The sequence below is a fragment of the Antennarius striatus genome, chromosome 14 (assembly GCF_040054535.1).
Source record: "Antennarius striatus isolate MH-2024 chromosome 14, ASM4005453v1, whole genome shotgun sequence".
Lineage (NCBI taxonomy): Eukaryota > Metazoa > Chordata > Actinopteri > Lophiiformes > Antennariidae > Antennarius > Antennarius striatus.
Window position 1 is genome coordinate 6,036,321 of NC_090789.1, and position 15,376 is coordinate 6,051,696.

General features: G+C 41.5%; 1 protein-coding gene across 5 annotated transcripts; it reads right to left on the reverse strand.

The window, feature by feature from the left end:
* Window positions 1-462: 462 nt before the first annotated feature.
* sp4 (sp4 transcription factor) lies at window positions 463-7,826 on the reverse strand. Of its 5 annotated transcripts, none has more exons than XM_068333742.1 (8): window positions 7,624-7,826; window positions 6,931-7,001; window positions 5,922-6,057; window positions 5,704-5,831; window positions 4,422-5,622; window positions 4,042-4,240; window positions 3,205-3,404; window positions 463-2,807 (listed from the first exon to the last, which is right to left on the reverse strand). In XM_068333742.1, exons 4-8 carry the CDS (start codon window positions 5,794-5,796, stop codon window positions 2,536-2,538), a joined length of 1,965 nt encoding a protein of 654 aa, XP_068189843.1. In that variant the 5' UTR covers window positions 5,797-5,831; window positions 5,922-6,057; window positions 6,931-7,001; window positions 7,624-7,826; the 3' UTR covers window positions 463-2,535. The 5 variants fall into 5 exon arrangements, with proteins under 5 accessions (XP_068189843.1, XP_068189842.1, XP_068189841.1 ...); XM_068333741.1 differs by having other exon boundaries at window positions 7,275-7,826; XM_068333740.1 differs by having other exon boundaries at window positions 5,713-6,057; window positions 7,275-7,826.
* Between the last annotated feature and the right edge of the window lie 7,550 nt (window positions 7,827-15,376).

A 15,376-nucleotide genomic window follows, 5' to 3' on the forward strand; every position in this document is an offset into this window, starting at 1 on the left:
TAACTCCAGTATTACCTTCCAAACTTCACAGCGGGAGCAGACAGAAGTTGTAGACTCGGCTGTGTTTGAAGTTCTTCAAAGGAGGGATGAGTCGGAGGAATGCATGAGCCGCATGCGTGATCATTTTCAGAACACTGAGCGACCTGGTGTTGAACCCTCATGTCACCCTTTGATCATTGCTGTGGAGCTCTTTTCTGGCTCATATTTAATGAAGTAGACAGTCACTGGTGCATGTGACATCCAAGCACATGAAAGTATTTAAGTCGGGTGAAACAGCTGTTTGTATCTGAGTGTCATCAATCTTTCCTGATAAATATTCTATAAATGGGAACAGTGATTATTCCCTACGGCAGAGATAACCCATTGATGATGGCAGGAAGCGATAGAAGAACCATGTGTGCGGGTCAAAGTGTAGGTGTGTATTATTAATTCACAAAAAGAATAAGAATTTCAGACAGTTTTCATCACTTTATTGTCAAGTGTTATGCAGGCAAAGTATCTTTTCTGCTTATTCTGCTTTTTTTTTTTTAAATTAACATAACACGTTTGTACAAACCAGTTTAAAAAATATCAATAAACTGGAGCCTTTGAGGCGAATCTGGCAAAAAACCCATTATCAAATGTCATGGAGACAAACGAACATCTTTAGAAAAAGATTTACAAATGAGATGTCACTACAAAATATCCAAGAAAGAAATGTTGGTTGTCACACAAAATATTACCAAAAAACATTTAATTTGTTTGGTATTTTTCCTTAAACAAATAGCAACTTTTTTTTGCTTTCTTCTTTTGTTATTTTTCTCCAAAAACACATTATGGTGCAAAGAGAAGAAATGAACAACGATGGTCAGATGTAAAAAAAAAGAAGAAAAAAAAAAGCAAAGCACAATGAGGAAATAAGAAAGAAACAGCACTACGGCAAAAAACTTAAACATGCTGTACACAACTTTAGAATCAAAGCACACAAATACAAGTCCAGCAAAAGGCAAGTAGCACAAATCAGGGATAAATAAATTAGCTGCACACACTGGGGTCCTGTGTGTTAACATACCGGGGAGGGATTTGTTTTTAAAGAATTGAGAAATTCTATGAAATTAATTTTCAAAAGAATGAAAGCACTGAACGAACACAGAACACCACCAGAAAAAACATCTCATAATATTCAAACAGCTGAAGAGCCCAGCCCACGTCCACCCACAGACCTCATCACTCACGTCCTCCCTGTGCTCTGCCGTCTCCGCCTAATTACGCAGGAGAACGCCCCTCTGTATCCCTCCGCGCAACTCGGAAGTTCCTCCTCTGTACGACAGCTTGTATTAAGGCAATTGCGGTACATCGGTCACGCAGGGATAATAATTGAGAGGGGTTCGTCACCAGAGCACAGAAGGCAGAAAGCGACATGCCGTCATCTGATAAGTGTCGTTGTTACCACTTAGCTTCCGGTGGCAGGAAATCAGGCTGAATAGACAAACACGCACTTTGTGTGCAGTCGTGATTTTGGCGCCACCCCGTGGTGAAAATGAGAGCGGCTTTCTGATCAGATGACAGCGTTCGCTTTCAGGTTTTTCCCCCCAACCTTAGAGTGAACTGGCTTGTGTTATTAACAGAGAAAACATCCTCCGACAATGTAAACATGATTTCACTAGGATTGTCTTTATAGTATTGCTTTCACTACACGAACAAGGTTGTAGAAAGCTAGATTGTTTTTTTTTTTCTGTATAGAAACCTTTTTTTTTTTCTAGTGGCCACTGCACTTCAATAGGAATGCATTATTTATAAATCTTTTTATATGTGCTTTTTTTCTAATCTTTTTTTTTAAAGAATAACCCCTTATTTCTTCATTAACAGTTTATCTGTTGACTGGTCGTAAGGAAATCAACACCTGAATCTGGTCTGAAGACTGAACCTGAACCATGAATAAAACTCAAATTAGGTAGATCCTCTCCATGACAGCACTGGAATACAAACACACACTCATCCATACAGTTCACTTGTGCATACACACACACCATCCTAAAGCTGCCTGTCTGTTCTACCACTGCTTTGCAACAGTCCTGTACCTTGATTGACCCTCAGCACTGTCTGACAGGTATGAAACAGGAACCCAACTTTGTGCATAGAGTTAGATTCTGTAACGATTGGGAAAATGTCTCTTCATGTTTGATAGTTTTATACTCAGCAGGACCCCCTGTCTTGTGCTAATACAGACACTACTATCACTCCTTTTCCCACTAGCCATGGAATTTTTATAGATGAATTTTATAAATGCCAAACTAATCTTTCATACATTTAGACAACATATTTGCTATTATGTTACTTTCTATTTAAGATTGTAATCTTCATAATTTTTCGGTTTCTGTTCATTGCATGATCCCGTCTCACTTTTCATGAGAAAACCACATTTTCAAAATGATGTCAAATCAAAAGTTTTAAAAAAAAAAAAGAAAGAAAAAATATAACCATTCTTACAGTTACCGCAGAGACTCCCAAGAAAACAGGAAGTCAGCCGTCTGCGAAGAGACCGAAGTCGACTGCCTACTCAAACTCCTCCTCTTCATCCTCCTCTTCCTCCAGGTGATTGGAGGTGGTCGGTGTAGCAGGGTCAGAGTCACGTGAGAGGGTCGCCACGGCGACAATGTGAGGCGAGGTGCCCAGGCCTTCTGGTGCGTCTTCCTCCATGTCATCAGTGGTGATGATTGCCACCGCTGCGCCGCCCTTCTTGTTCTGGTGGGTCTTGATGTGCTTGGAGAGGTGATCGCTGCGCATGAAGCGCTTGGAGCATTCAGGACACTCAAAACGCTTTTCCCCTAGAGGAGACACAACAACAAATTATAGAAAAAAAAATAGACAACGTCAAGATTTGACTCTGTATTTCTACAGGTACTTTTTTGTTATATTGATCTTTGGAACTCTTTTATTAGAAGGAAATACTTGCCTGGAACTTGTGCAAAACATGTGACTGAATGTGAGAAACTTGTGGTGGTTATATTGCAAATACCAAAGAAATCTGAATTACTGCTTGAATGATTACTTAATCTGAAACAAGTTTTTGTAATTTTTTCAAACAAAAATTGCAACAATGCCCAACATTACTATGTTCTATCCTCCCCAATGAGATTATTTTTTTTATTTTCTTTGTAAAATGTCATCACAACCTAACTTTGTATGGACCACAGTCATCATTGCACTGAATGTTTTCCCCACCTGTGTGTGTTCTCCGGTGTCTCTGCAGTTCGTCGCTCCTGGTGAACCTCTTGCCACAGAAGATCCAATTACAGACGAACGGCCTCTCACCAGTGTGCCAACGCAGGTGGGCCCTCAGGTGAGACGTCTTGCCATACACCTTCCCACAGCCCGCCATATGGCAGATGTGCTGCTTCTTTTTTGAGGGGTCCCCAACATTCCTGGAGAACACACTTAAATTAGGTGCACGTTTCTGTATTCTGAATAGGATTTAGCGTCAGAGTGAAAGAGAACAATACTCACCGATTTGAGCAAGGTCAGTGCATTTTAATGGTTTAAGAATACATTTAAATATTGAACTCAAATAACTAGATTTCTGATCGAGAATGACATTTATGGATACTTAAAAATTTTCAAGAGATGCAGTCTTTTAAAAAAAATGCGGTATGAATAGGCAGACCAATAAGCAGGACTTTGACAAACAAACCAACATCACTTTCAAGCCCTTGTAAACAAGGTCACACACTGATGATAAGGCCTGTCAGTTTGCCTGCTTGCACGCTTGAGTGGGAAGTGTCTTTTACATAAACTTGCAACAATATCTGTCAAGGCTGAACAAGTTGCTGTGAAGTAGGATAGAGAAATCCAGAGTATGGTGAAGCCTATGGCTTCATTACCAAAGATAATGCTTGTGTAATGATTCTTACGGCCAGAAGGGGGAGTTCTACAAGGTTAAATTAAATATCTTCTTTCATATCCCAATAAACGCCACTTTAAAAGGAGGAAAATGTAGTAACAGTCACTGCATTTTCCCTGCATACTCCCATATGAACATTTATTTTTCTAAAGCGTCTGTACCTTCCCTCTCCATCCCTGCAGTTTGGGCAAGAACAGGCGACACGACGAAGCCTCTTGCTCGGAGGTCCCTCCTGGTCTGAAGAACTCTGTACAGAACCCAGCTGGTCTGGGCTCAGCGATGAGCCTGATGCCATGTTACCAACAGTCACTGTCACTGGAGAGGACTGAACTTTGACCCCATCCTGACCCTGTGGTTGACCTAAAAGGTGAATGGTAAATGTTTTTAGTGGTAAAGCACACAAGAGTGTCGTCAGACCTTCATACCCTTGTAATTTAAAAAATGCTTACTTCACCCCACCACATCTCTTAAAACGCCTGTCTGAACATGACAATGAATGCATCAGAATGTGTTTAGTCAACATGCACTCATGTGTACTTACCCTGTAGACCAGTTATGGTGAGAGGAACACCCTGCACCTGAACCCCAGCAGTACCCAGCCCTGCAATGCTGACTGTCTGTACCCCAGACCCTGGGTTGATCTGGGCTGCACTAAGTGTCAGAGGAGCTCCACTCAGTGAGACCAGTCCTCCACTCCCCACGGTGGTTCCACCGGCCACGGGGGCCAGCGTTAGCTGCTGTGGCACTGCGGCACCAAGGCCACCCTGCAGGGAGACACCACCGGGGAGCTGCAGAGTCTGCCAGGTGATCTGTCCAGATGGAGACAGCGTTGGAGTACGAATCAGAACTTGGGCTGGGTTCTGGAAGGCCTGGATTGGCTGCAGGGTCTGTCCCGGGGCCAGCTGCAGGGTCTGAACGTGTTGAGGTTGCTGCTGACCTTGGGCCTGACCCTGACTCTGAACCTGGGGCTGAAGCTGGATCTGCTGCACCAACTGGTGCCCCATCTGACCCACAATAACCTGCTGGATGGTTCCTGCTGCATCTGTCTGGTTCTGCAGCCCGTTGGCCTGGTTCTGGCTTTGGGAATCGGCCTCAGTGCTCTGCGCTTGGGTGTCAGCTGGTCCCCCGTCTGATCCAACTGACACCATTTGCGTCCCATCAGAGACATTGTCGACTTCAGCTGCTGCTGTCGAGCAAGTCGATGCTGTGGCGGGAGCTGACCCAGACACTGCTGTTGTCATCAACTGGTTGCCATTGGCAACAGAGAATGTGCCATCTGCTGATTGGATAAGCTGCACAGCTCCACCCCCTCCGACGTTATTTATCACAGGCAAAGCCAGGGTCATTCCACCTAGATTTATGGGTACAGTGGTCATCACAGGAGTCTGGGAGCCCTGCAGAGTCTGCAGATGCAGCGGGAAAGACTGAGCAGGACGGATCTGCAGCGGCACCGTCTGACCAGCCGTACTTGTCAGGATGGCCTGCTGGTTGGCCGGCTGGAGGATAGCCTGGGTTTGACTTGGACTCTGAGTCTGGATGAGCTGGACCTGCTCCGGTAGAGCTCCGATGGGGGCCGTCTGAGCTGGGGCAATATGAATCTGCTGTCCGTCTGCAGTCTGCAAGTGAGGAATGACCTGATACTGAACTCCACCCCCAGCATTAGGTAGGTTCTGAACCTGGATGATCTGGAACTGCTGCTGCTGCTGATTGGCTGCAACGCTGTTGGTCCCACCAGACTTCACCTGGGAAAGAGCAACGATAGAGTTAAGAGGACGAACACTTTCAGACCAGACGACCAAAAAAAAATCCCCTGCATCTCCCACCTCCTTCACCTTGCGTCCACCGGGTGAGCTGTCATTAGGTAAAGTGTTGGCAACCGTCACGGCAACTGGCTGATTGGTGTTCTCCTTAGCCATAGTAGGTGCTGCTGTAATGATCTGCCAGCCGTTTCCTGTGAATTGAGCAGGAACCAATTCGAGCTGCTGTGGCACCAGGGCTTGACCTCCAGCTGAGTCTACCACAATCTGACCCTGGAGCTGACCTGCCTGCAGCTGGACCTGACCAGCCTGGACCTGGATAGGCTGGGCCCCTGCCTGGGCCCCTTCCGTTCCCCCCTGCCCTCCGATTTTACTGCAGGTGGCCGCTAGCAGAGCCAACGGTGAGGGCTGAGAGGAATCCTATAGAGGCCGAGCAGAGGGTGGGGTAGTAAAGGAAAGGAGGAGCAGAAAGAGAGAGAGACGGTTAAACAGGAGTGACAAGGGAGGCAGGGGAAGCCAGTCAACACACACAGAGAGCTTATTTACAGTAGACAAACAAATAAGAATAACAAGTGAGCATCATTATGTACATTCCCGCAATTATTATTTTAAGTCAATGAGTTAAAGAACGCAAGGCTGAGGGGTGGGAGAAAAACATGGTGCAGAAAGAAAAAAAAACACAAAAAGCTGAGAGGAAGAGAGAGGGCTGTCAGTGGAAGTGGGCGGTATTACAGGAAGCGAGTGGGTGGGCGTGTGAGAACCACATTTCTCATTTCTCAGAACACGGGTAGAAAATGCTGCCTTCTCTCTCCTCTCTCTTGCCACCCTTTCAAAGGAACTAGGTCGCAACACATTTTTAATGCCATACACCTCTCATCACTTTATGCAAACAGGCTTAAATGATGTAACAAATAACAAGTAATGGAATAATGTGGTAATAATGACTAAATATGCACTTAAGAATGGAAGCCTGGCTGAAATGAATTTCCAAGGTATGCAGTAAACACCCTATAAAAGCTGCTACAAATAAAAGTTTTACAGTTTTGGAAACATGTGCCAGTGGTTCAAACTCAATCCACATGCAGAATTAAATCATAATGACCCTGATTCAAATAGGCAAATTAAAAGTCAAGTGGCTGAAGTGTGACAGTCATGTAAGCCAATTCCAGGAGACCTGGGCTGGCTTTCTAAGCAGGAAGAGAAACTCCTCCAGGGGTGTCAGGTCTGAGTGGGAAGGTACGAAGAAGATTATTGTCCTACAGATACAGAACTATAATAAAAACTTATCTTTACCTGCGATCCAGAACTTTTCCCCTTTTTAGATGCTTTCCCTCCTTCACTTCCAGATGATTCCTTCTTCGAATCTGTGTGCAAAATGACAGGATATTTTTCCAGGTGTAATATCATCACAAGAGTATTTTCTGAACAGTAAAAAGTCCCAGGATGAAGCACAGTGTGGTAACTCAGAATAAAATCTGATCATGAAGCACACATAACGTAACAAAGGTGATCAATAAAGGTAGAGGACAAACCAGTAACCTCATCATCAATATCAAAGGGGCTTGGAGCCTCCTATCTCAGACAGAGACAGAGCGATAGGGGGTGGAGACGGAGAGCAAAGGGGGGAGGGTACGTACCACTCATAACGCATTAATATGCCGAGGGAGAGGGTGTAGTTCACGGTAGAAGGCCGGCCGGGTACAGAGGCGGAGGACGGCCTATATGATCGGCGCAGGGCCGTGGCGGATCTGCCCGTTTGACGAAACCACCCACCGGCCAGAAAGGGCGGTGCCAAGCGCAGGCGAGCAGCGCCAAATAATGGATATAACGGAGAGCACGGTAACCGTCCCTGGTCCGTCGCCCCTCTCGCAACCCCTTTTCGTGTCTCTAATACCGGATATCCAGTCCATAAACGAGTTAAACAGCGCTTGTCAGAATGATATCCACAGAGAAGTTGACTGTGTGTGACCGTGGAGGCCCACCCACTTCCATTTAAGCATCAGGACAACACCCTCTCCGCTGCTCCTGCCTGTCGCCGCCGTTCCTCTCGCAGCGCGACTCGGGGATGCCTCGTCGCCGTCCGTTGTGCACCGAAAACAAACCGTCACCACTGTTTGTGTTTTACGCGTATTTCCTTTTTTTTTTCCTGCACAATTGATTTTTAAGGGGGGGAGATACGGGGAGATAGCTGTGGCTTTTGTGGGCGGACGCGCTCCTCCCACATATTCAGATTGGACGACGGAGCTCGGCGTGCGAGGGTCGAGATGGGAGTTGTATTTTGGTGCGGCCTCGCCTTCTCAAAGTTGATTGGGCAGCTGGGACTACAGTTCCCATGATGCAATTTCAGGGGTTGGAGCGACGGCGTTGGTAGTCAAGTTAGTGTGAGAGGTACAGGGAAAGGCGGTGACTTCTGTGTTGTTGGGGGTTGGGCGAAAGGGAAAAAGAGGTGTGTGCGCGTTTGAACACTTTGTGTACACTGTGGAGTCACACGGTGAAAAGATGAAGGGTATTAAAGGAAGGAAAGAGAATCAAATTATTTTTAATAAAAACATATTATATATTATACTATATAATACTTAATTTAATTTAATTAATATAAAGATGGTGTGCAGCTGCAATTCACAGCAATGAGGTTCTGCCTTTTAAATCCCGGTAGAATTTGTGTGATCCCTCGGTGCCTGTGTGGGTTCCCTGCAGGTGCACCCGCTTCCTTGCAGAGAGTAAAGGTAGAATATGAGGACTAAAAATTAGTCAAGAGATGAGAAGTTCGTCTTTTTGTGTATTGGTCCTACCATGACCGGTCAACCTGAACAGGTAGCTCACTTTTTGCTCAATAATAGTTGGGATGTGCTTCCATGATTCAACGAACACCACGACCTGGATAAATGACAATCTTCACCACCGTGGCTGAAGGATATTCGTCCATAATCAAATGTTTGCAATTTTATGAGATTTAAAGTAAATGAGGATAATTGTCACTATAAACGTAATGCCTCAGACAAAATAAGTATTTTTTAAAAAGGAAATTGGTCAAAACAAGAAAACTAAATATGTTAAGCCAATTTTGTCAAGCATAAAACCCTGTTTTTATTCTTATGTGAATGCCCTAATAATGGGTGGGTATTAACTCATGACAAGGAAGAAGATTCAGTATTAAATTAGAAAGGTTCTTTTTTTGCAGAGGAAGAACTCACACACCGACTTTTCTTGTTTTTGCAACATTCTAAAACAAAAGTCATATCTCCCTCACTCATACTACGAATCACCCAAGAGAAAAATATGTGATACATTCATGAACAAAGGGTGTTCGTGGAAACCTGTCATGGGTTTTTACCTCTAGTGGAGAAGAAACCATAGTGAAGTCACAGTCCAGTTTCAGCAGGCAGATTGCACCATTAGTGAACAGCCTACTGAGTGTACGGCCCTGACACACAAGGGAAATATTTAAGCTTATAACTGACTGCCAAACTAAGAGTCTCACTAAGATGCCGTCAGTCACACTAACTCTCTGCAGGTCAGGGGACACTGAAAGTTGTTCAGCATTGATGTAGAAACTTAAGAATAAACTGTTAGGCTGAAACATTGGTTATCTGACTTTCAAATGTGACTTTTTCTTGTTCTATGGGTCCCACACATACACACACCTGGGGTGGCCCAGAAACATACATATTGGCCTGTAGACACACACATGCACTGTAATTACTGCGGAAGCCGAGTGCCTCGTTACCGCCCCCTGGGCCACTCGGAAGGGCGTTGCTAGGCAACGGGGTCTGGGCTGAAGCTGGGATGTTATCAGTGTGTGTGTGTGTGTGTGTGTGTGTGTGTGCGCGCGCGCGTGGGAGAGAGAGAGAGGGGTGGAGAGAGGGAGACTTACATGTTGTTGATACTGGACGGGGGTGTGTCAGAGGGAAGGTCATATATGACATACAGGTATATCTGTCACACATGAAGCGTATTTTTAGTACAATCAGCCTGAATCCTTCATGATACGTTTAACCTTTAATCATCCTGCTGCTGAAAAAAGTCCCGGAGAAAGTCTTCACATTCGAGATCCATTTAGAATCAGTATAATTAAGCAACAATGAATGTCCATGCATAGTGACGGCAGTGTTTGTACCAAGTTGTTTGCAGTTCTTGCCTCTAGGGGGCGCCATAGACCAAATGGGGATTCAGAGTTATTTACTTAGACAATACTGTATCACCTTCCTGCTTTTCTCAATTTATGTAAAAAGTAATCATATCGAAGGAAGAATGTCTCAATGTAGAAATACAGAGTTAAATATAAAAGTTCTACATTACAATCATGAAAAACACCAAGTGTTCGCTTTTAATTTCAATTGAATCCAAACTAAATTAAATTAAACTTATGCAGGACAATTTGTTTTCATTTGAAGCATTTAAAAAAAAAATTGGATTAGAATCGTTAATGCTTGAAAATGTATTTAGCATCTTCATGTCATAGCTATTCTTGATAGCCTCATTTATCGTAAACAACTTTGGTTTTTAACAATGCATCATAAATGATAAAACTACAATTCAGTAGGTTTTGGATGTTAAATGATGGGCGATAAAGTTGTTTTTGGAGCTAGTATTTCCTTCTGAAATACAGTATTATATGCACAGCTAATTTTGTTAATACACTTTGGTCTAAAGTTCTTGTCAGTTTCCAAAAAAAAAAGAAAGAAAAACATTTACAGGTGCATTTTGTAACTGCAACAACACATGGGAAATTAGAGAGAGAAAAAAAAGATCTATTAAATAAGTGAAATTATCTAATATTTCATCATTATCTTATCATAAATAAGTTGTGAAAGTTTGTTTTCATGTAAGTTTTTTTTATACAAATATCAGGTACATTAAACTTTTTAATTAAATTTTGGACTTTTGGGATTGACTTGTTGAAGCTGTTTGACTTGAAATGATGAGTTGGATATACCTATGTGCAGATGTGTGTCTTTAATATTTATTTTGATAAATCATGGTTTGTTTTCACAATAAAGAAAACATTAGCAAGTGTGATGAAGACTGACTGAACTCAGCCTCTATCATACATATAGAAAAATCCAGAAAGAATTTTCATCCAGTTTCTGTGTTCCAAAAGACGGAATAAAGTTTCAACTCTTGGTTCACTGGGTGACCTGAAAAACTGACATTTTAAATGGAGAAAATATCAAAGGAGGTCAAAGATGTTTGTAGAATCAAATTCCTCTTTCATTCGTCATTGAACGGTTCCTAATTAAAGGTCCTGTCAATAAAGTTTGTTAACTGTGTTATGGTCCCAGTTCCAGTTTTCCCTCCCGTCCTCTGTATCCTGGGTTAACTCCCATTCAATCCATTCATTCCGGTCACCTGTGTTGCTGCATCCACCTGCTTCCCATCTCTAATCAGATTCCAACTACTTCAGCTCTGCTCAGACCTCAGTTGACTGCCAAAGTGTTACCAACCCTTCCTATCTTTCAGGTGTCATTGGCTTTTTGAGGTTGTGTTAGTTTCTTGGATTTTGCATGATCTCCTGAAACCTGTTGTCAGAACTCATGTTAATTAAACTTTGAATGTGAAATTCTCCTCTGGTGTTCCGAATGTGGGTCCAATTTGACTAATTTTTTTTTTTTTTTAAGAAAGAACATTATGATCCGGTGATTATATACAGTACCACTATAAATATGATCAACCATTAAATTTAAGTCAACACGAATGTTTAAGGTGACAGTTGAGCTTACTTTTTTGGAGCTAAATTATTTCCACTGATGTATGATTCCATTGTATGATAGCATGGATGTTTACATGCCCATGCACACAATATTTATCATTTTGTTATTCTTTTATGCTTAATCTCAATTTAGTTTTTAGTGAGACTAAGCATAAAAGACTAACAAGCATTTTTGTCAAAGCTAATGGGAATCATCCATGTAATGAAAATCCTTCAAATTTAAAAAAAAAAAGGTGTTTAATCAGCCTGAAAATTGCTTCAACACACACAATAATACATCAAGTATTTTTTTTACTGCAGGTGTAAAATAAACTGTTGAGCAAACACAAAGAGATCTCTAAGAACTGAACCAAGCCAACTTGGTTCTGTCACCTGTTGTCGGAACCAATCCTACTGTCACAATTCAGTAGGATTTAGTTGATCACACAATCAAATACCTGTAGTCTCAAGCGTACACTGTGGTAGCAAAACCAGAATAGTCAATAACATTACAGTTCAGACATCATGGTGACATCATGCTGACATCGTGCTCTCAGTAACACAACAACAAATTGATTTTTTACTTGGTGGTGACTGCACTGTATGTTTCTGCACAGGATTACAAAGCATCTGCACATGAACTTACTGATATGTGAGTCAGTGCATGTTTGCATGCAGAAGCATTTGTATGTGTGTGTGTGTGTGTGTCATCCCCATGTTGTCTGTGCACATAGCGTAGGTGTGCATTTGTCACAAGCTGCCTCGGCGTCAGGATGTCTCCTTTTACTAAAGGTTAGGCTGTAAAGAGAGAAAGATTTATGACTTGTACCTCAAGTTAATGTTTTGACAGATGCTTCAGTTGTTCATACCATCTGTGTGTGTGTGTGCGCGCGTGTGTGTGTGTGTGTGTGTGTGTGTGCGGGTGCGCACTGACATGAGTAAGCCGATGACAAGCAATAATAGACATCCTGTTTCACATAACTTTTGTGTAACAAGGTACAAGGTGAGATGATAGATGGATTGATGAATAAACACACGGATAGACAGACTGACTGACAGACAGACAGACAGACAGACAGACAGACAGACAGACAGACAGACAGACAGACAGACAGACAGACAGACAGACAGACAGACAGACAGATCTACTGTATGATTACACTGATCGGCTCAAATTCATATTTTCTTACTAAACATGTTCGATATTAATACAGGTTATACTGAAAACAAGATATTACATTAAAAGTCCACTGCAGACTGTGATACACACAAATCTGTGGGTTGAACGTTTTTCATTTTTCATTCTTTGAATCAGATTTTGACATCTCAGATTTATCTGGCAAGCACCTTTGTGCTGCGCGTGTGTGCGTGTGTGCGTGCGCGCGTGTGTGTGTGTGTGTGTGTGTGTGTGCGTGTGCGTGCGTGTGTGTGTGTGTGTGTGTGTTTGTGTGTATTAAGGGTGTGTGGTAGAAATAAAACAGTATTGTTGTCATAATATTGTCAATACAGTATTAATTTTTTTTGTGCTATGGTTGGTAATTGTTTGAAGAAAGCTTATAATTATAGGCTTGTACTAAATATTGTATAACAACAACAACAACAATAATAACAATTCATCATTGTTCATTCATTTTACGAACTGCTGTATCCACGTGGGTCACGGGGAGCTGGATCCTATTATTATTATTATTATTATTATTGTTATTATTGTTATTATTATTATTATTAGTAGTAGTAGTAGTAGTAGTAGTAGTAGTAGTACTAGTAGTAGTAGTATTAGTAGTATGCTGTTCACTTTCTCTCTCACACTGACTCCAACTAACTAAGCTTAACATAACGCTAACCATTAAACCTCAACTTAAATCTGAAACCTCTTTTTTTAGTCTGATTCAAGCAATCAGTACTGTGTATATAAAAGTTTTTTCTTCTTTCGCATTAATATTTATTTGCTTGAATTGTGGTCTAAAACAAAGAGCACACATCCCACCATTATATGGCTCAATATGCCATAACCCCACTCTATATGTACATAGCAAATAGGAATTTGCTGCAAAATGTTCAACGGCTGTGTTTAAAAGCTAATGTAAATCAGTTATATGTTACAAAATGGGCCTCAGCTCAGGTGCTTCGATGAGTACAATGTGTGCCTAATTGTTGGGCTCCTCCCCAAAACAAGTCACCTACAAAATTCCCGTAAAAAAAGGAGTGTTGCATTAAAGAACAAGTGGGCTCTCCTGTCAGATTTATTTTCCAAACACTGTATAGGAAAGTTTTCTGTGGCACGCCTTCCGTAATTGTAGGCCTCTACTGGAAATACTAAACAGTCTTGCAGGTACAGGAATATGGCAAAGTATGTATGTATTAATGAGAAAGTATTGTCTGATGCGTACAAGCAATCTGACATGTGTGCTTTTAAACTTTTTTTGTAAATTAATTCAAATAAAATGTCCTCTTGTTATTTTTCTGTTGCTGACATAAATGTAGTTGAGTTAAGTAATGAGTGTTTTTGTATCTATTTTATAGATAATTTGCACAAAGATTTTTTTTTAACTCAATCTCCATCAGTTTATCTCTGAATTTTTTAAAGTAACTCAATGTGAATGAACATCGGATCGCTATTCAAAAAAAGCTCAGTGTCAAGTTATTAACCAGGTAATCTTGAGTTACCTTAGCCAGATGGAATTAATTATAAACAGGAAAACACACGGTTGATACCAATTACTTTTCATTTTTATATTTGATGACTGTGATTTTATAAGTATAAAATGTTTCAGTGAATGAAACAATTAAAGAAACAAATCAAAGAAAATAAAACAAGTGAAACAAATAAAAAACAAAATACTGTTTTTATGCCTTATTAACCTGCTGGTTCCAAAAAAACTGCAACAAGAGGGTGATTTAGTAGTTTTGGACTTTCAAACAACTTCAAACAATGTTTAAAATTACTGTCCTGATTTTAATTTTTCACTGACTGTTCTGTAACAGTTATGACAGTTATGATGAGAGAAAGATAAAATCAGTCTTCTTCTACACTGGAAAACAGGTTCCTGTACTTTACAACAACAATAAAAAGCACCTTGTGTAGCAACAGTGTCAATCAGCACAAACCTGCCCCACCTCAGGCTTCTGAAACAGGTACAATATTGGACCCCTTTAAATAGGCCTACTTTGCAAAGCGCACACTTCCATATAGGTTGTAGGTGTCATTCTGACCATATTGTGTAGCTTTGTTGTTCTGTAGGTCATTCTCAACCGGAGATAGTAGAAGAATGAAGGGTTACTCAGTTTTAACATGGGGTTAACTAAACTGTGGCGAACTTAGCTGAATGTTTAACATTCAAAACATGAATAAATGACCATTTTATGCCTGATATACACAGTTGTGATACATAAATATTTGTTGCTCACAGAGATGACTTTTTGAATGACATACAATTAGTGGGTCACTTTCTTGTCCTTTTTACATTTTTACATGTAAACGTTTCAAAGAACCTCAAATAATGACAAAGCGTTCCCTCTCCTGTCCACAACTCTTTGTTCCAAAGACTTAAAGCTCAACTTAATTATAAGATAACTTTAACAGCGTCTGAATGGCCAGAATGTGCAGAATGCAAATGGTGACGACTTCAGGTATTTACTGCATGCTTTCAGACTGCTGGAGGCTTGTCTTCATTCATCTGTGCCGCTGTGTGCATGATTATTATAAGTTATTGTGCATTTTGCACATCTGTCTCCAGACAGCAGGTCAGTTGTCTCCTCAGTTCTATTCTGTGAACAAACATGCACACATGAATCAACATCACAACACTGACAACCTTAGAACTTGAGGAGCAGGAGTGAGAAAAAGGGACACCAGCCGCCTTGACTGTTGACTGTTTCCACCATTTAATGGGCACTGCTTTTTGCACCTCGTCATCTACACTGGAAGGGCACCTCAAAAAGGGCAATTTGGAAGGGATCATAGGTCATCGAGTAGGTCACATTAGAATCCAAAAGGATGTCGTTGTAACACTGGCACATAGGGGGAGCATGTGCAACAAATAATGAAGT